The sequence below is a fragment of the Falco naumanni genome, chromosome Z (genome assembly GCF_017639655.2).
Source record: "Falco naumanni isolate bFalNau1 chromosome Z, bFalNau1.pat, whole genome shotgun sequence".
NCBI lineage: Eukaryota > Metazoa > Chordata > Aves > Falconiformes > Falconidae > Falco > Falco naumanni.
This window is the reverse complement of record NC_054080.1, coordinates 28281727-28302571: the sequence shown is the minus strand read 5'-3', so window position 1 is coordinate 28302571 and position 20845 is coordinate 28281727. Positions and strand designations below refer to the sequence as shown.

Sequence of the window (20845 nt, the reverse complement as noted above, 5' to 3'; positions counted from 1 at the left end):
TATAAATTAAAAGCTGTAAAAGTCTGAGTCTGCAACTTCTCAGAAAGAATAGGAAACTGTTATACAACAGGAAAAGGACATGAGGTTCCCTACAGCGGACGCAAAATCTACGTCAAATTGCTTAGATTATATTCATTCCACAGTACTTCTGCACATGGAGTCATCTAAGGATTAATGAAAAGATCATTACAGTGAAGTAATGCATTGTGTCCTGAGAGGATAACAGTAAGGTGCGGCCACACTGCCATTCTTATCAACAAAATCTGAAATTCCAGTGTACAATGTGAAAATGTGCTTTTACTAGGTTGTACTCATACTTTTGGTCACCAAGTGAGCACTTCTCAAGGCCCACATAAATTAATCAGCAGACACCTACAACATCCTTGCAAGTCATACAATAGTAGAACATGTGCGTTTACTAGGTTTTGCCTAAGTTTTTGGTAACAGAGCAATTCCTTCTTAGAGCCCATACAAATTAACCAGTGGAAACCTACTCTTACATTCATAAAGTAGTAAAGTGGATTTGGCTAAGGAAGTTGGAGCTAATTACATATTTTCAGTCTGCCACAGAAGTTCCCAACTGTTTAGCAATGCAGTGTGACATAGGGCTACACTTAAGTATCCTCCATCTTGGTCTGAAGTGTCCAACAAGGTGAAGACCATTGCTCTGACTTTGCAGTGTTCGATTCAATGCAATGATCCTCTGTCAGCTCAGAATGATGTTTACCATCTGTTGATTCTTGGTCTTTGCAGGCTGCAGGTAGCATTTGTATAGCAGGCATGACATCTCTTGTGTAGGCATTTATTTCGCCTTCAGCAACAGTCTCTTGTTGACTTGGATTATAGGATCTTTCAGATAAGCCAATATAGTCATGGTCAACAACTACTGCACCTTGTAAAAAGTACCGATTGTCTGTAAAAGAAAAGCAGCCATTAAACCAGATCCTTCAAGCCATACTGAAAGTGTGAGTGAGGTATTAACTTACTTTTGAAAACATTTTCCATATGAGAACAAGAATGTTTGAGTGCCATCAGTGTGATAATGTGAATTTCCTAATTTCACTGAGTACCAAATGTTTGGCTGCATCTCGTTATATCCACAAAATAAGGCCTGCGATACTCCACATTCAGAGTTTTTCTTTGCCAGGTCAATGACTATCTTTACATCTGTCATAGCCACCTACTGAACTAGTACCACCTTAACTGAATGGACATGCAGATTCTTGCATTTTGTGCACACAGAGAAGTGTGGCTACTCCAAGCTTTTGCTGGGAAGTCTTACAAATGCCTGTTGTGTTGCATTAAGTAGTAAAAAAAGAAATAAAAAAAGTTTATAGAATTTAAAGACAGTAATGGTGATTGCTACTGTATAGTACTATTGAGCTTTTCTTCGATCCAATATATGGTTACAGTGTTCGTATTTTACAAATGAATTCAAATAAAATGAAAACAGTCTGACCAGAAAAGTTAGAATTGTACTTGTCAACATGGCATTAATATTTGATGATCAGGTTAGGGCCCATCTTCTTGCTCACACAAAGACACTAGTGTGAAATTAAGCGTTCTGTTAAATCAGAAGAGCCATTCAACAATTACCTATCTCTGCAGGGGGGGCTACAAATTCCTTTGCAAGACGTAGGTTCAAAGTGGGATCTTTGTGGGAGTTACTGCGGAGGTGAAACTACTTTTCTTGTCATGTTTCTGAAGAGATCTGTCCTAAATCACCTATTTACACTCATGAATCCTTTCTGCACTGGGCCCAAAGGCATTCCCTTGAGTTTAATATTTAAACCAGACTACACTCAAACAAGGAAAACTGAACAGTGCATACATACACTTACTTGTCTGAACCAACGAGTGTCCTGGAAACTCTGGTTGGCTGTAAAGACACCCAGGAAGCAAGCAATCCAGGTACACCCAGACTGCAAATATGTGATGCCTATACCTAGGGCTCTGTCAGTGCACTGACTCAGGATTTATCTTTAGACCAAGAGTGACCAAGGTTATGGAAAAATACGTTGCTTCTGATTGCCCATTCTTACCTGTAGAAGATTTTACCCTCACACAAGAAAAAGTGAGTACTGCATTTTCAGACTTTCCACTTTAAAACTCCCAAACTCACACATCTGAAGTGCGATACAGACAAGATAACACCTCAGATTTTCAGAGTAAGGTAAGCAAAACACTTAGTAATACAAAGTTGGTAGGCAAGGCCACAAATATCCTCACCTAAGATGTACTTTTTCCACATTTATTCCACAGAGAACACTGAAAATGCTTTGCTCCCACCCAAGGTTATGGCACCAGTCTGGTGGGAGAGCCACCAGACTTAACACCACAGCAGCTGCCAATAAAAAAAGTCCACCCCTGCTAATAAAAAGAAGTCCTTTGCTACAAGGATTTCATCCATACGTTTATGGATGAAAAAGATGTCATTCACTGCCTGGTTTCACTGCTCTTACCCAATTGAAAAAATACGCTTTCTTGATTGCTATTAGGCTGTTTGATAAAGGCTGGTAATTATTTTGGCAAAGCCTGGTCTACTTCTCTAAGCAATGTAAATATGTATTAATATCAGCCTGTAATTTTAAGATTCATAAGCACTCGTAATCCATTGATTTTTTTGCCTGTATCAGTCACTTCCTGGGAAAGGGAAGAAACTGTTTATGTACTGCTTCTGCAGCAAACACAACTACACTTAACTTCTTATATTGTAACATAATTTACCAAAGTCATTGTAATAGCTGGAGATTCTCTGCATGCTTGACATGCATGTGACTTGCTGCTTATGGATCAGCAATTTAAAGAGGAACTGGAAGCCCCACAGTGATTGTCTGACAGAAAGAGAGATGTGACATGGAATCAGTATGTTGGTTATAAAATCTGTAACTAACAACTGGCATAAATATCAGCTTCTCACACAGAATTCCAGACTTAGTTTCAGCTTTGCAAATCTCTTAGTTTTAAGGGGTGATGGAAGGAATTACCACCTCAATGCAGTTTATGCAGTTTCAAGAACCAAATCTTAACCACACATGCAAATAGGGTGGGAATCATTTTACTTTTCAAGAACCCTGAACCAAAAAGCAGCCTGTTCTGTAACAGAAGTCTTCTAAAAACAGAGTATTCATTTCCCTCAAGATGTCTGTGGTGACTCAAAGTCAGCAGTAACAGAAAAGAAACAGCTGCCACTGTTCGATTAACCCGGCAGCACTGCAAAAGGACACACTGAGTGTTTAAGAGCAAGACTGGTGGTTGATTACCCAAGTCTTTGGGAATTTCTAGTCCTACTGCAGAGCATGACAATTTATTTGCTCTGGTAAGAGAAACACATTTACTACTTCAATAGCAGTTTTATTTTAAAATAAGCTCTCCAAACAAATCTGTTTGGAAAGTCATTTTTTCTGTTTTAAGGCTTAGAGGGCACTTTTGTCATTGTACCATCTGCACCAGTCAGACTAAGTAAAAAAAAGTCAGGTTTCCACTGCACAAGCAAAATAAATGTGAATCCTGTCTACATCAAAACAGATAGAGTCAGAAAGTGCTCTTTGAAGTTCAGCCTGATCATACTTCTAGCGTGTTTTCACCAGCCAGCACGAACAGGGCCAAACCACAGATTAGAAGCAATTTTAAAACAGACTTAAAGCATGATTCATTAGCTGTGTTCCATGCTCCACATAGGTACGAAGCCACTCACACTCACTGTTCTCCTCACTGAAAACTGCAGTTATTACAACTCAGTGTTAATTTATTTCATGCTGGTAAATCAGTATTCTTTCACTCTGATAACCTAACCTAACACCAAGACATACCAAAAAGTAAAAAAACCCACAAACTTTGTAGAGTATATATATTAGGTTTTTATATATATATATAAAAAATACACACACATACCTTTTTCACTGGACTCTCTTACATATGGCTTAAGATGAGACACCTTGATGGGTCTTTTCAACCTGGATCCTGTGACATCTCTTAATATTGCACAGCCATTATCTGTGATATATTCTATAATACAAGGACCAATCCATTCTGACTGGAAACGACCATCTTTCCACCAGTTTTTTCTTCGCCTGAGGACTTCATGACCAACTTTAAGTCGAAGGGTACTTAATTGCTTTGGCTTCCTTTTGACAGTGATTTTGTTTCTAATTTTTTGCTCACCTGAAGTGTTTTTCTCCACCTGCAGAAAGATACACATCAATTAAATTTTCTTTTTCCAAAAGTGATTATATATTTTTGTAACACTGCTTAATAATGCAGAAGCATAACAAAGTGGTTTCAGATGTGTGTAATTCATAATATGTAGGGCTGGAGAGTTCTAAAGGAATTTGTTTTGTCTTCGTAAATCAATAGTCCATAGGCAATGGATTTCAGCTTCTGTAGACACGCAGCCCTCTAAGTCAGATATGAATCTTTGGCAATAGGTCTCTTAAGGTTACTCCCTCCAAATACATACAGGAATTGTTACACTGGAATCCAGGGATCATAGGCAAAGAAAAAAAAAAAAAAAGCAACTGAAACCCCAAGATCCCCACAAACCCCTACATTGCTTTAAAAGGCTAGTTATATTTTACATTTCAAGCCTTTCCATCATTTTCTATCTTCATTCTTCTTATTAGTAAAATCTGAATATGTAACATTTACCTGGCAATCTGAGGTTTTTTGTTCTTCCAGTGCTTGACTAGCTTTTTTAGTTGCTTCAAATATTTTGGCAAACATACTGTATTCTCCTTCCACACATATATTCATTGGCTCAACAACATACGGGTTGCGATTAAACATTTGGAAATATGGGGTGTTTTGATGTGGCTCCTGTTTAAATGTGGAGCAAAAAGCAAGGAATTTAGCATACAGCTTTGCAGATATTTTGGGGAACTTCAGTCAGAACAGGAAGAACCTTCACATACCAAATTTGTCAAATTGAAAGCATAAGCAATAGCAGACAAATGTTCATCCCAGTCATTTGGATGATTGGTGCAGTATTTGTTAATAAAAGCTTTGATTGTCTTACACGTTCTTTCATTTGCATCATCTGTCTGAGGATAAGACAACACAATTTGTTTCATTCCAAACAGTGCAAACAGCTCTTCATTTATCTTCAAAATAAAAAGAACACAATTACTAAAGGTTCCCTTCTTCTGTACACACAGTTTAATAAACAAACTCAGTTTTCTATCCTTTTTGTTGCTATGATGGTGACAGAAGTCTTACATACATATTTCCACCAAACAGTCGAGGGTTGAGAGTGAGAGCTAAAGGAACCAGTAGAGCTTAGGAGCCAGTAACTGATGGTTTCTAACCACATTTCTCCCACTAATTCAATCTGTCATTTCCTCCATATCAGTTTTATGATTCCATCATCTCTGAGAGGATCAAAGTGTGAAGAGCTCTTCATAATCACTATAGGCCAATGTCAAAACTACCCTTCATTATCTGCTATACTGGACAATATGGATGAATGAAATACGGCATTCTGGAGTGTGAAAGTTTGTGTCAGTTCAACTGACTGACAAAACCTGCACTATGACTGCCAGAAAATCATTTTGCTTTGTTCTTTATCCAAAGAATAAAACCCTGGTAAATATTGCATAATGTTATAACTGCAAGTAACTGGTTTATCATTTTCTGTATGTGCTAACTTCTATATTTTTTTAATTAAAATATTTACAGTCTTTTCCAAGAATGGTCTGAAATTCAAATTTAATACAGAGGAAATTTATTTTTTTTCTTGGGGGGCGGGGCGGGGGGGGGAGTGTGGCAATAAAAGAAACCAGTCATGTAAATACATACCTGATAAACAAGCTCCTTCCCTTGATCAATAGGCATTTTTTGAGGTGGCCCATATAAGTAAAACACATTTATGATTGCCTTTGCAATTTCAGCTGCTGAAGTGTCATGCAACGGCAAGATAACAGTCCATCTTGTAAACAAGTCTGTCATAATTATGATGTAGTTGTGGCTTCTGTTGGTAACATTAAAAGGTCCCATTAGATCTATAGTGACAGCTGTCCATGGGTCCTCTGCTTTGATAGGGTCTATTTTGGATGGTGTGGTGGTTGTATTCTTTGTCACTTGGCAATGCTGGCAAGCATACACCTAGTGCAAAAATCAGAGAGGATGCTATCAATAAAAAGCGATGGTGAAGGTTTAAGACAATCAGCAGGAACATAAATCTCCACTATTCCTCTAAGTTAGGTCAGACTAGGCAATGCAAAACAAATTCATTTTATCATCTTACTTATTTTTTACCCTTAGATTTTTCAGCCTCAGCACAAAACCAAACCAAAACCAAACAGCAGTGAAGGCCGGGAGAAGAACACGTGCAGAAATTCATAGCTGAACTCTCCCATCCTGAAAGCACAGTGTGCTCTTTCAAGTCCATAGTACAAATTTTAATACCCACTTCCACCTATAAATACTAAAGGAAGCATGAAGCAGCCAGTCTTAATGACTCCCCTTTTGGTTCTACTGTGTACGCTGTTGCTGAAAAACACTGGTAGCATATATAACATTCCATGCATAATACAAGTCACAGGCCTCTTTGTCCAAGTCTGAACTGAAAGCAAAGATGCACTTTCAGTTCATGTTACAGTTGCACATAAATATTCAGGCGATGCAGCAAGCCAATAACAACAGTAATTCGGCTGTAAGGGACATTTACATACAGTTTCTTCAGGGATCCCGTCCAAGTATCTTTGGGTGAAGGAGGAGAAGGAAATTTCCTAAGCAGTGATTTGTTTTAACTATATGCCTAATTGCACGGCAGAGGCACCATTTTTCATAATCTTATCTGCCAGCAGCCACTCTGGCTACAACACCTTAGGATGGCACAATGCATTCTAACAAAGATACATAAGAGCCCTTGCAAAAGAAACCTCTTCTCAAAGACTGTATGTGCCCTGCGTATTTAAAGGCAATATGGCTCCTCAACACTGGGTAACATCCAGCAATATGCAAGCCATGCGGTCAGCAGCAGAAAAAAAAAAAAAAACACTGTGCTTTGCCAGGACGACCATTTACTGTTTAATTGTAAACTTATGCTTCCTCATCATGAAGCAGTACAGGTGCTTGCTGTATCAAAGCCATATTATCACAAAACACTTGTAAGACTACATTAAAAAAGTATCCTGTAGCTATGAGACCGTACCCACTGCTTGACATCATTTGTTACAGAGGTCCAGTAGTAATTAGATTCCACTAAAGTCAGCGTTCTTGATATGCCATGATGACTGCCAGCAGCATTCTTGTGGCACTTCTCAAGTACCTTTTTCTTCTCTTCATCTGAAACAATTACCAGGCGCATTTGTTTCCCGTCTTTTCCAACATAGAACAATTCATTTTCTGAAAGAAGAAAAGTACCAGCACATTACATGCAAGTGCTCTGTCTTTTGCTTAGTTTACCAAACTACTGGGCATAATTTAGTACAGAATTTTTAAATCAACTTCAATTCACTTCTGTGTAAATGTGACTTTTTGTTTACAAGTAATTACTTCTTCCAAAAAGCCAATTGTTTACCTGTGTTTGTTAAACTGGACATGAGGCATTACCAGGGCAAGTCAGAATGCAAACATTTCCACAGCAAGTTTGACTGAAACACAAGCTAATGCAGAGGGTGGGAAGGTGAGGTAGGACCTGTTTATGAGACTTCCAGTCTGTCTGCCAGCAACCTGACACTGTGATTTGCAGCTTTAACTCTTCCTTGCCTTCTCTCTACACAAACTTGGCAGATAGGATTGAGACAGCACAGCACCCTAAAAAGGCTCATACACCTCCTCATAGGGATGAAATAAAGCTGAGAAGGGCTGGGAGGCTCTAGGGTGACAGATGGCTTGCACTTCTGCCCAGTCACACACAGCACCCTCCAGACCAGACCAACCATTCCTTGTCTACAGCTGCAGATCTGGATTTCCCTTTCTTTAGTCCTTTGAATTATGGATTGCAATGGCTACATACTTCCACAGTATCTAGAACAAGTTCTGGGTTTTAGTTATATATATAAATCCCTCCTGGAATGGACTAAAGCAGAATGAATTTCTGTAAACATCCTATTACACATTAACAAGGGTTAAGTAGAGTGTCTGCGTCATAGAGAATGTATATTAAAATCACAGTATGCTGCAAAGCAAGATCCTACTTCCTTTTTTTTATTTCATCAGCAAATGTTCACCTAAAAAACTATTTTCAGAGTAGTTTGAAATAACATTTTTACCTTTGAAAACAAATTTTTTGGCTGCTCTCCTGATTCCACTTCTTTCACTTGATAATGTTGTGGGATGATACTCCCCTGTTTGCTTGTAGTAGGCAATCTGCTTCAGGTGGAGCCCACCATTTTTTCCACTACGGACCATTGCTACACTGAACAAAATGCACAGATTCATTATATGGAGCAACTGTCACATGAGCACATCTTCAGTTGTTACTGATTCCTTTGTAGTTCAGAGGTACCCTGATAATGTAGCATCTAAGATGTTAGACCACCCAGTGTGCTGCTCTTGCTATGCCCTTGTTACCAACTTTAGCAGTAAGAAATACTGCATAAGACACTAATTTTGTTCTATGCAAAGTTTTGGTTGGTTTTTTCCAACCTCTATTTTATTCTTCCAAACAGTGGATACTTCAACTGGACAAGTGGATATTCACTGGACAAGAGGGGAAAATGAGAGCAAAGAAAAAGAAGTTGCAATTCTCATTCTTAAACATTTTGACAGCTCTTCAGTGCAGGTGTGCTGGAAACTAGATGTGTCCAAAGAGCCACCCTAGTTGGAAAAAAGCACATAGGTAAATAGGAAAAAACAACTCCCTCAAGGAAACTGACAGAAATTTATTTTGTTCATTACTTCATCTGACAATTAGATTCTGACCTCCCAAACCAGACTCTGCATGAAAGGTAACATTTCTTTCCCTCACACTGGCTACTTCCCTGATCTTATTAATACACTAAAGTGGCATTAGTAAAATGTGTCATTGGTACAAGAAGAAATTGGGTCTAGGAAAAACAGCATCAAAATATTTCACAAATAATGACAAGCAAATACACTCACAGACAGAAATATTCAGGCAGGCACTATGTGATTTCAGTCACTTCCACCCCCCACCCCCAATCTGTTCCAGTAGCAATGAAGATTTGTATGGAACAGCAGCTGATCCTGCTTTAATTGATGTCTACAAAAGCAGGATCAGGCTTGGGGCCTGCCATGTCATAATTTCTTAATTTACGCTGGTTACCCACAGTATTAAGTAAATTTCTTCCTCATCCTGACAGTTCCCAAGACTAGACACTGTGATAACGCATAGCCTGCTAGAAAGAGTAATCAGTTTGTCTGCCGTATTTGCTAAGCAGCATATAATTATGGGAAAGCGACAGTATCCAGTCACTCTGGAATCCATACTATATCATTATATGGTGATATTATTTGAAAGCCAAAATGTGTAAGTCAGGATGTTTATTTTGTCAATTTACAGATTCTCACCTACCTTTAATATACCAGGGGTGGAAAAGAGGCAAAGAGCTCTAAAGAATAACTATGTCTGCTTTTATCCACTCCATTCCTGCCAGAAAATAAAATACTCTACATGATTTATAGAATATCTATATATATGATATTCTATATCATACAACTGGGCTAAACATTGCAGTGTTATCAACGTCAAACGCATGCCAGGAATTTCCCATTCAAACAGTGATAAGACCACCACTCCACTGAATACTTCATTTTGCACAACCTAGAGCCAGCTTTCAGTAACAGCCAAGTCTCTGTCATCAGCGTTAATGTTTCAAAGCAAAATTCTCACACCTCAGAGAACTAGCACAGATAAAACTTTTCACTGCTGCAATCCTGCCTGTGAGGAAACATGGTGTTTTAGAACAGGAAAGGAGTACAGCCAGAACAGAGTACTGTTTTAGTGATCTTGGCTGGCGCAGCAGTTTCATGTAAATTTACATCTGACAATACAAGCCACAGCAACTCACTGAGCTGGTAAATTGGATAACTAACAGCCACAAAGAAGGTGAGGCTACCATGATAAAATTTGTGTTTCTGTTGTTTTAAATAAGTCATTAGCATTTCTGACAGTAAAAGAATACTCATGAAGAGCAACTAAAATATCCTATCTGCCAGAGGCATGCATTCAAGCTTCATTCAGGGTTCTCCTGAAAGCCAGTCCTGCAGTTAGCTAAGCATCACTAAGTCAGAACTAGCCAGGTATGATTTATTATTTAACTGCCAGGATGATGGACCATTTTGGCTTGATGCAGACTTTCACACATGGCAAGAAAATATATTCCAGAACAATATCTATTCTTCCAGTACTTTTTGTTTATGAAATTCTTGCCCAACACGGTGAATATTCTCCATGCAGTACACTGTTATTGACTCTAACAAAATTAAGCTGCACAGCAGTAAGATGCATCTGAGCAGGACCACAGCTTACACGTCAGCTAAACGGAAATTCTATCATACATAAGCCAATGAAGAAATAATGCATTGCATAGTATCCACACATATTTAATGTATTTAGTAGGATCCTGATCCAACAAACTAAGTTAAGTGCTCTCAATAGTCTGCTGGATGACTGCATAAGAAGACAGCAGTACCTAAGTTTCCTTCCTTGATACTTAGTTTCCTGCGTCCCTACTCACTTTCCCCCCCAGTATCTAATTTACTTCATTTGGCCTGATCTTAAAAAAAAAAAAGCACCTGAAAATAACAAATTATAAGATCTTCTGGTTCTGTTATTTAGAATAAATCATATTACTTTGGATAATTCATATGCTATCTCTATCAATAGTCATAATACACCTGGTAGTCCATAAAACCCAAAAACTTTTACAATCAGTAATAAATACCTTTGAAGCTGGAAAAAAATACACTGCTTTACAGTCAAGGAAAGTATTTCAGCAAAGAGAATGAAACTTCCATATAACCAGGGCTCCTTCTGCTCTCATGTCGTGGCCAAAACAGTTGCACCTGCTAAACCTTAAACATTTTACTCTCCAGTGCCTGTTTTTCCCACACATAACTACAAAGCTCACTGCAAAACTGCTTTTTCAGTCCAGCTTTCGAGTACTTCCCTTGCCTCCATCTGCAATCCCTATCAGGAACGGGAACTCCCCGTGGAGCCCTGAAGCCTAACCAAAGTGCTTCCAGCAACCTGTAAGTAAGACTGACACATTTGCCTACATCCTTCCCTGCCTTTCGCAAGCCTGAGCCACGTTTGACAGCGCCCCCCGCCACGCCAGAACACCCTCACTTCTGAGGTGCCTCCGCGCCCGACACCCCCGGACGGGCCGCGGGCACCACGGCGCCAGGCACAGGCCTAGGTCGGGACAGCAGCTGTGCCGCAGCCAAGTGCTGCCTCAGAGGCACGGGCAAGTAAATCGACCCACGGCCCCAGACCACCACGGCGCAAACACTCCCTTATCGTTTGCTGCGGCCGCCACACGGGGCCAGGAGCGGGAGCAGGCGCAGCCTCCGCAGGGCTGGCGGGGCGAGGGCAGCAGGGCCCAGAGGGCAGGTACGCCGAGCCAAGGGTTTATCGCCCTAGGCAGCGCCGGCCGTACCTCCCAGAAGCGTCTCCTCCAGGGTAGGAGTCCCGCCCGCCCTCAGCATGCACCGGCGCGGCGCCGCCACCGCGCCAAGGCCCCCAGTCCCGCTCCCGCCCGACGCCAAGCCCGGCACCCCCGGCCCGCGCAGAGCACGCTGGGAGCGGTAGTCCCGAGTCGCCGCTGCCCAGCGCGCAGGCCTCACGCATGCGAGGAGCGACGTCGACGCGATCTTTTTCCTTCTCCCCTCCCCGCCGCCGATCCCCACCACCTGCTCTCGGCTCCGCGGCGAGGTCGTGGGCACGTCGGGCGCCGCGGCGAGCTGCCGAGGCCCTGGGCACGCACCTACTCCAGCAGAGGTATCGGCGCGGCCTGTCTCAAGGGGCGCAGCCCGCGTAACACCACCTCTCCCCGGCCCAGCAACCAGAACGGCGGCCCTTGCGCCCCGAGACTTATGTGGCGCCCCCGGAAGTGGAGGCAGGCGCGGGGGGGTGCGGGTGGGGGCGGGCCGCCGCGAGGGGCGGGGCGGCTCGCGCGGTGGCGGGCGGCGGTGGCGGTACCTTAATGGTCCGGGGGGGCGCGGGGGGCGCAGGCGGCACCAGGCGCAGGTGAGGCGGCTTCTCCCCGGTGCTGCTCGCGGCGCTCCCTCCTTCCCCTCCGCCACTCCCCGCCACCCTGGCGATGCGGGGAGCGTCAGCTGGATCGACGACGGGGGGCGGTGGCGGGCGGCAGTGGGGCAGGTCGTCCCCTCGGGCTGCGGCCTGGGGGCCGGCGGTGGTGGCCGCTGCCCCGCCCCCCCCTCCCGCCGTGAGGAGCCGGCGCCCGGTCCCGCCCTGGCGCGGCGGCTGCCCCGGTAGCGGGCCGGAGGGGCGGTGCCCGGGGCCAGCCGCGCTGAGGGCTGTTGCCTGGGCTCCCCGGGGCTATATCGGCCTCGCCGCGGGGCGCGGCGGCTCCGGCGGCAGCGGGAGGTGCCGTGAGGAGCGGAGCCGGGTCAGCGGGCAGCTTACTGCTGTGGTGGGCGGCTGGCCGGGTCCGCCCCCCTTACCTGAGCGCAGCACGGGCAGCACCCTCCTGTGCTCTTTGTCTTCCGCGCAGACCTAAATTGTGCTGTTCGGTAAGCTGCGATCATCAGTAAAACGTGGTGGGTATGGCCAATAAGCGTATCGAGTGTTTTGTCTGGTTTTGTGGTCTGTTCTGGTTTTAGTAGCAGCTTTGCTGAAAAAGCAGGAATGTGAGTTTGCAGCGTGGTGTGCTGCCGGAAGGCAGGCGAAGCTTTTTGGTAAAAAGAAGTAAATGGGGTGAAAGGCAGCATTCCTAAACGGGGTGGGGTGGTGGTGGTGTGATGTCTCTTAAACCGCTGGATTTGGGGCACTGTTAATATCCCCAAAACCGACGATAAATTCGGTGCAAAATTCCTTGGGGCAAGGGAGGTTGCTGTCTGCATTGAATCAAGCTGGGAAAGAAAGAAACTTACATACGGTACTCAGATAACAACCAGTCAGGTGCTTAGGTAGGAGAGGTGTATAGATAGAGCAGCCTTCTGGTTTTTTGGCGCTTTTATTGTTGCCTTGTAGTAGTTGATTTTGTAGTTAGTTACCTGCTCTCCTCAGAAGAAAGAAGACTAGGGGAGATCGGTATCACAACCACAGTGAAATAAGTGGTTTCCTTTCTCATCCAAACCACTTCTATCTGGTGCCCTAAGCTGAAAAGCTACTCTTTGCAGTTGTTTGTTATAGTAATTTTGCATTATGTTGCATCTTTCTAAGTGTTCTTTCCCTTAATCTAAGCTGTGCCATTTCCATCATTTCTGCATCCCTTCTGCTTCATCATTTCTGCATCCCTTCTGCTTCATTTTTCTACTCTAGTGGCAAGCCAAACTTTTTTTTTTCCTTCACCTGGGGTATCAAATTTCAAATAGAATCTTGTTTTGGTGAACAAGTTTTGATTAAAACTACTGCTTATGTAGAACTGGTTTTGGCATAAGGATTTGACTGATGTAGTGTGCCTCTTTTATGGTTCAGTATGTGAGAAATACAAATTTTCATATTGGTTGGCTTGTCTTGGTTGTCTGATTGTTCTGCAAAATAGATTTTCATCCTTCTGGCATTTGTGGTTAGAACAGATCAGGCCTCCAGAGGCTGAGCCAAATGAACTTTAGTTCAGAATTATTTTGCAGAAAGGTTCTCATCTCTACAAAGCTGAAGTAACAATTCTTTGGGAGAATATGGAAAAGCTGTTTTGACATCTCTGAGGGAGATCTCTAAAAGTTTGGAGGCCAGCCCTTCTTGAAACATTCAAGCTTGCCCCAAACATAAATGTCTTTATGTGATGTTTTTGACAAGTTTTGATTTAGAAAGGAACTTGGAGATTAATTGATGTGAAGGTTATCTATTCTGTGGCTGTGCAGGAGACACTTGCAACATGCCACATGTCAGTTTGTAGTAGTGTTTGCCAGTTAAAAAAAAAATACTGCCTTTCTGTCTTGAAGGGAGAATAGTGATATTTACCAGACAGCTTCAAGGCTCTTCTGACACTCCTGTTGAAAGACGGTAATGGTTTATTTTGCAGTTTATAACTGCTGAAAAGTTGAATGATGCCCTGTGATAGTGCAGTGTTTGGGGCTAAAACTCAAGAATTTTAGCAGGTGTCATTGCATGTGCTGAAAAAGTCACATTTTTACTGGTGAGATATTGGGGGGAAATAAGCTGTGCAAGGAAAGAATTTTGTAAGGGTAAGATGCACTGAAAAGTTACTTCACTTTTAAGTTTGGTAATTCTAAATGACTGGAAATACTTTGCTGTATAATTACTAGGAAAGAAAGCAAACATGGGGAAATCAGCCAAGTAATTACTGTTTGAAAGCTGTAACAGTTGTGTTTACTAGAAATCTCATTCGTCAGCAACCTAAAAGGCATGTCTTTCCTTGCTGCAAAGCTGGCTTCTTAATAGAATTCTGGTTCACATGGCCCAGTACAACTCTTAAGTTTTTAGGCCACTGGGCTAAGCTACTGTAGTGTGAATGCTCAGACTGAAATCTTATTTCAGGCAGAAATAATTCAGTGGTGCAGTTTTTGGAAAATAATTCAGGTGCCTGGTTAGGCAACTGCAGTACAGTTAGGCCTAGCTGTACAGCATTTCAAGAAATGTAAGTGCCCCTGTGAATAACACTGACAGGAATTGTTTCCAGTAGGAAATGCTAGTAAGGTGGGTATTTCTGGATTCCTGTTGTTTGAGTGGTTTGATTTTACACATTAGGCACCAGGCCTGTGCTTGGAATCCAGAGCAGCATACTCTCTTCCCTAAAAAGAAACTAGTGGCCACCTTTAAGGAAAATTAGTGGTATATAAGGAAAGTGAAATTGGATTGCAGTAGTGTAACTGTTTGAACCATTGAATGGAATAGGACAAATACTGTTTCTGTTCCTTCCTGTCTCAGTGGTTTCAAGTTCCTGTTTTCTGTTTATCAGAAAAATGTTCTAACCACCAAGCTGAAGAAAGTGTGGGTAAAAGCACCTGTATGTATCCTTTACTGCTGGAGTGCAGGTAACAGTGCAATAGTGTTTTGCCCATGAAATGCATTTGGAGCACTGTGCTGGGTTGACATTGGCTACCAACCAGGTGCCTACTAAGCCATGGTATTACTGCTCTTCTGTCAATAGGGTGGGGGAAAAATGACGAAAGCTTGTTGGCTGAGATGAAGACAAGGAGCTCACTCACCAGGTACTGTCATGGGCAAAACAGAACCCAATTTGGGGAAATTAGTTTATTTCAAATTAAATAGGGTAGGATAATGAGAAATAAGAAAAATTCTAAAACCACCTTTCCCTCACCCTTCTTTATTTCCAGGCTCAACTTTACTCCCAACCCTTCTTCCTCTCCCCTGCCAAGCAGTGCAGGGAGATGGAGAATGAGGACTATGGTCAGTTCATAATGCTTTTGTTTCTGCTACTCCTTCTTCTTCATGCTCTTCCCCTGCTCCAGCATGGGGTCCCTTCCATGGGAGACAGTCCTTCATGAACTGCTCCAGTGTGAGTCCTTTCTACAGACTGCAGTTCTTTAGAATGAAATAGAATATTTCAATTGGAGAGGACCTACAACAATCATCTAGTCCAACTGATTGACCAATTCAAGGCTGACCAAAAGTGACAGCATGTTATTAAGGGCTTTGTCTATATGCCTCTTAAATGCTGACAGGCTTGGGGCATTGACCACCTCTTCAGGAAGCCTGTTCCAGTGTTTGACCACCCTCTTAGTAAGGAAATGCTTCCTAATGTCAAGCCTGAACCTCCCATTATGTGGCTTTGAACAATTCCCTGGTGTCCTATCACTGGGTCCCAGGGAGAAGAGATAGCACCAGCACCTCCCTCTGCACTACCCAGGTCACAAGAATGGGAATCTCGCACAATACCACTGCAAGCAGTTCTTCGCAAACTACTCCAGCATAGGGTCCCTTCCACGGGGTGCAGTCCTTCAGGAAGAGACTGCTCTAGTGTGGGTCCTCTGTGGGGTCACAGGTCCTGCCAGAAAACTTGCTCCTGCATGGGGTCCTCAGCACAGGCCACAGCTCCTGCTGGGAACTCCATTGTGGGCTTTCCACAGGCTGCAGCTTCCTTCAGGCCACATTCACCTGCTCTGGCGTGGAGTCATCTGGGCTGCAGGGTGGCTGTCTGCTGCACTGGACCTCCATGGGCTGCAGGGGGACAACCTGCTTCACCATGATCTCCGCAGGCTGCTTGGGAATCTAGTGCTTGGAGCGCTTCCTCCCCCTTCTTCTTCACTGAGCTTGGCATCTGCAGGTTTGTTTCTCGTAACATTTTCTCACATCTTTTTCTCAGCTGCTGTGCAGTGTTTTTTATCCTTTATTAAATACGTTATCACAAAGGCACCACCCACATCACTGATGGGCTCAGTTCTGGGCAGCAGCAGTTTCATCTTGGAGCCAGCTGAAACTGGCTCTGTCCAACTTGGGGGCAGCTTCTAGTGTCTTCTCATAGAAGCCACCCTTGCAGTCTCCCCTGCTACCAAAACCTTGCCATGTAAACTCAATACAAGCAGTTGCCTGGCAAGGAAGACTCACAGCTCCCCTTCATTCTTCAGAATGTTTCTTCAGGTCTTAGTAGTGAAACTGAAAGGTGAGTAGTCTGTTTTGGAATGGGAGGTGGTACAATTTTTCTGGTGGAGTAATGCATCAAGTACTACATCGTATTGCTTTTAGAACACTGTACAAAATATTTGCGGTGTTCTTGCAAACAGAACTTTCCATGTTCCCATTTGTTATTTGTCATAGATTATGGCCTTCATTTGACAGTCTGAGAGCTGTGTTTGGCTTGTATGCACAACCAAGTGGCTGGCTAAAAGCCTCAAATAAAGGCTGTTCATCTTCTCTTTTGGGAGGTTCTTGTCATTTCATCACTACCTGACAGATTTTGGAGACTCCTGCCCCATTGCCTGTAATGGAGGAGATTGGGATTAGCAGGTAGAGGTAGTAGTGGTGACACATTGGACGGGGAGTCTAGACAGGATGAGAAGGTGCAGGATTCTTGGTATGGAGCAAGGAAAGTAGTCAAGGTGTGACCACCCCTGTTCTGGGGTGCAATGGAGCAAGTTACGATGGAGTCCTGGGAGAGTCTGCAAGGACTATTAAAAAAGTGGGTTGCAGGCAGGGTGCAGCGTCCTGGTTGGAGTGCATAAAGTCAGCTGCTTTTGAATAGAATAGAGGGAGATAATAGGATTGTTTATATTTAATGAATACCTGTGTGGGTGCCTACCATGTTTTGTCCATGCCATGCTGCCTGCCAGTGGAGAGGGGAATGTACAATGGTCTGCCCTCCCTTCTAATACTTTGCAGATTGCCTATTGATTTAGGTGGGGGAAAGCAGGCTAATCTGTGAAAGTACTAACAGAATGAAAAAGAAATTTTGGAAAAGCTTGTCTTGATGTGTGGATTACATATGATGGGGGAATATGTTAGTGTATTGTGAAATGTAGAGCTTGATGTTAGTTTAATGCAAGATTGTAGCAAGTGACTTAGTTCAGTGTAATGTAACCTTTATAATTGCATCTTTTTCCTTTGCTACCTTTTAACCTGTTTCTTGTTTGTTGTACATCAGCACAATTCCTTGTGTTGTGTTACTCGGCAGATACGAGTTGTAGAGGATGGCAATAAACTTCTTAAGGCTGTTGAAGTGTGTATTCAAGTGATGAGAGCCAAAGGCTTTTCTCGGTTTCATGTTTCTTAATCAGCCTATTACACCACTAGACCTTGTAAATTCCAGTAATTATTGGAAACCTTTATATCCCTTTGCATTTTCTGTGATTGGTTGGGTTTGGTTTTTCTTTTTGTTACTTTGCACAAAGTAGTATCAGGCTAAAACTGTAACATCCTTTGTGGTTCAGGGATATTGGGGTAGAGCTGCTTTACATCTTTTCCTTAGATGTAACATATCTCAGTAATGGGCTGACAGCTGCTACTCGCCACCTCACAGCATGTGTGGTAGAACAGAACAATGTGTGTAAATATTTATGTTTTCTATTACTGTGTGACACAGCAGACATCGAATATTTAAGTAAATTGGAGAAGATGTGTATCTTTTGCTGTGTAAGGTACAGTAATAAACAAGACACGTATGATTTGCTCATGGTGGTGTACTCAGCAGCTTCTGGTCTTGACATCCTTTCCCTCTTTTTCTCTCTTGTGCCGGTCCTGTTTCCTTTCTCTTCCTGATCGTCTGTCACACCTGAGGAGATGCTGTCCTTGAGCATAGGTTTTGTTAGTAGTTCTGGAGCCTCACATTTAAATCTGAAGTATTACCAGGTTTCTTTGAATCATTTGTAGAAATATGTCACACATCCATAGAAGTACTCAGCATTGCAGTCACTGCTGTCACCTCTCGCAGAGTTCAAACTCTGCTGATTTTTTCTTCTCGTCTCCCCTCTGCCTCCCCCTTGCCCCCTCGCCATACTTTCTGCTCCACCAGCAACCCAACAAATTGGCTCTTTAGTGATTTATTACACCATACATCATACTGCAAAACTGGAATTTTAAAAACTGGCAAAATGCCTCAGGAAGATTGAAGCAAACATTTGTTCAGTGTAGTGTTAACAAAATGTTAGGCATAGCAGTTCTAGCAGGAAGATGTTGAAAGCTTTCTGTCATCTCACTGAGACTACCTGAAAAACTGCTGTTGAAGTCATGTGAGTTTTAAATACTTAATTTGAATTGGAGGAAGCTGGTAATGGACACAGTTTGAATATGCCTACACCAGTAAGAGTGGAAGCTTTAAAAGGAGCCATACAGGGGGAGGGTGCAGGGGAATGGGCTGGTTTGTTGCTGTTGTGTCTATATATATTTACAGAATCATGCAACAGATGAGGACCATTTATGCTTCATGTACAGTTACATGTTCGTTAAATTTCACAATGTAAATGTCACAAAGTGTTTTGCAGTTGTTTTGTTATAATGGCATTTCCAAAAGGTGTTTTCCTTAGTGATTTGTGGTTCAGAGATGTTTTATAGCTATTTAATGTATGATGTGTTGGGGTTTTTTCTTGAGATAATAGATGAGAAGCATTTTTTACTCTAGTTTTGTTCCATTCATTTCCATCAGAGTGCAGTAGAGGCAGTGTGTATTTCTTCTGATAGCTGTAGCAACACAGAAGAAAAGCTGGTGAAACGCTTGTTCATATATAGGAGTTGTATATGGTTTTATTAGAATTTGGAACGTGGCTGTTAGAACTTCGAGCCCCTTTCACATGACTGTTCAGACCACTGCTGATGAACAGATCACCACTCTTGAGCTGATAAGTTGCTGACAGTTACTGGAATACTGATCTTTATGGTCTGAGTGAATATGGGAAACACCAGGGCTGGATTACTGAGCTGCTGAAACACGTGCAATGGGGACAGGAATACTTTGTGGGGTATCTGTTAACACTTACTGAAGACTATGTTTTTACTTACTCTTTTGGAGTATACTTGTGGAAGTAGAGAAATGTTCTGTTAGGAGAAAAGTCTGTAGTGCACTGCTGGAGTAAACACTGGAATTGTCATGCTTAGCCTGCTACCAAAATCTGTGATTCAAATACAGCCCTATTGGTACGTTAATGTTAAGTTAGTCTGTGTGTTATTTTAAGTATTTAGAATGTTATTTTGTATACCTTCCACTAGTAAGTGATAATAATACCAGTTAAACTTAAGGATTTTTACTTCTTCTTTACAGTATGCGATTTTAGTGCCATCTAACTTGTTAAGGAAAAACTGAGATGAGTTTATTTTAAGTTGAGAATGTAAAATTAGCAGATTTACTGTTTTCTTTAAACATTTTTTTTCCTCTTTTTTTGGCCAAGAATTGTCATGTCGTGGTCATGAATAGGAAGTTTTGGGACAGGTGGAACTGGTAATAGAAACATTTGGTTGGAAGTCCTTTTAAGAAACATAGTTAGTTAAATTGTGTTTTTCAAAATCAGTGGAGGGTTTTTTATCTGTATGCTGTAGAACAGAAGCCTTGTGTAACAGCTGAGGCTGGAAGGGAACATAGTCTAATTAGTTTTACCTGGAAAGGTCATTGCACGGAAGGGGATTGTTGCCTAGATGTTCTTTTTGGAAATGGGTCAGTGTGTACTCCAACATGGAACTTTGGGGTTTGGCTTGCTTACATTGCGGTCTTGCATGGTTGAGGCATGCATGTAATCTTCTAATCTTCACTGTCTGATGAGGCTTATGCTTATGCACTAAGTACAAGAGGATCACACATAGAGCATTTTGGGCCCTGTATTGCTGCTGCTGCTCACTTAATACAAAAAAATGGCATTGGGAAGACTCCTGCCTGCTTCAGGGGCAGCAAGATGGAATTGTGCACAGGGCACCATGTGTTAGAGGTTTCCTCCCTTAGTTTTGACAGTACTTCTGGGGCAGAAAGGCGGCTGTATCTTCTATCTCTGCCAGTTATTATTTCTCCTTGGTGTGCAGCTTGAGAACCACATTTTTATGCAAGCATGAACTTACTGGGTGTTCTAGGAGACTTCTGTAAGTTCACTGTAGTTGCAGTCACTTACTCTTGTATTTCTCTTTCCATGTCTCTTTTCTTGGACTCTTTTTATTTCACACACCACAAGAAAGGGATTCCTCAATTTTTACAGTAGCCAAACCATTTGAAGGGGAAGGAATTTTAATTCCCACCTCTGAAAGCATTTATTCTAAAAAATACATAATTTATTCATTATATCCTGACTCAAATTTGTGCTAATGACAGTAGTTAAGAGCATCTGCGGTCTGGAAGATAAGCTGGTGGTAATCCTCAGC

The 20845-nt window shown here is 42.4% G+C and overlaps 2 protein-coding genes across 31 annotated transcripts in view; one reads left to right on the top strand and one right to left on the bottom strand.

Annotated features, from left to right (window-relative positions):
- Positions 1-383: 383 nt before the first annotated feature.
- On the bottom strand, positions 384-12327 carry GIN1 (gypsy retrotransposon integrase 1). Of its 16 annotated transcripts, none has more exons than XM_040579628.1 (9): positions 11892-12006; positions 9479-9553; positions 8214-8359; positions 7151-7344; positions 5794-6099; positions 4911-5099; positions 4648-4815; positions 3895-4183; positions 384-913 (listed from the first exon to the last, which is right to left on the bottom strand). In XM_040579628.1, the coding sequence occupies exons 3-9, from the start codon at positions 8350-8352 to the stop codon at positions 615-617; spliced, it is 1584 nt and encodes a 527-aa protein (XP_040435562.1). In that variant the 5' UTR covers positions 8353-8359; positions 9479-9553; positions 11892-12006; the 3' UTR covers positions 384-614. The 16 variants fall into 16 exon arrangements, with proteins under 16 accessions (XP_040435562.1, XP_040435559.1, XP_040435560.1 ...); XM_040579625.1 differs by having other exon boundaries at positions 11818-11904; XM_040579626.1 differs by lacking the exon at positions 11892-12006 and adding an exon at positions 10851-11544.
- PPIP5K2 (diphosphoinositol pentakisphosphate kinase 2) overlaps positions 11827-20845 on the top strand; it is a 53232-nt gene continuing 44213 nt past the window's right edge. For 6 of the 15 annotated variants that reach the window (XM_040579615.1, XM_040579614.1, XM_040579612.1 and 3 more), the window contains exon 1: positions 12418-12660. The gene's annotated coding sequence lies outside the window, so the exon portion shown is untranslated. Of the gene's footprint in view, positions 11906-12086; positions 12155-12416; positions 12661-15390; positions 15464-16159; positions 16341-18718; positions 18739-20845 lie in introns of those variants that run through there. The other 9 variants (XM_040579611.1, XM_040579610.1, XM_040579616.1 and 6 more) reach the window with 7 other exon arrangements.

Coding starts and splice junctions, on each gene's coding strand:
- GIN1 (XM_040579617.1), bottom strand. CDS start 11,755: ATGCGTGAGGCCTGCGCGCTGGGCAGCGGCGACTCGGGACTACCGCTC. Junction 7,345..8,213: donor CAAAAAATTTGTTTTCAAAG/GTAAAAATGTTA, acceptor TTCTTCTTTCAG/AAAATGAATTGTTCTATGTT. Junction 914..3,894: donor AAGAGAGTCCAGTGAAAAAG/GTATGTGTGTGT, acceptor TTTCTTTTACAG/ACAATCGGTACTTTTTACAA.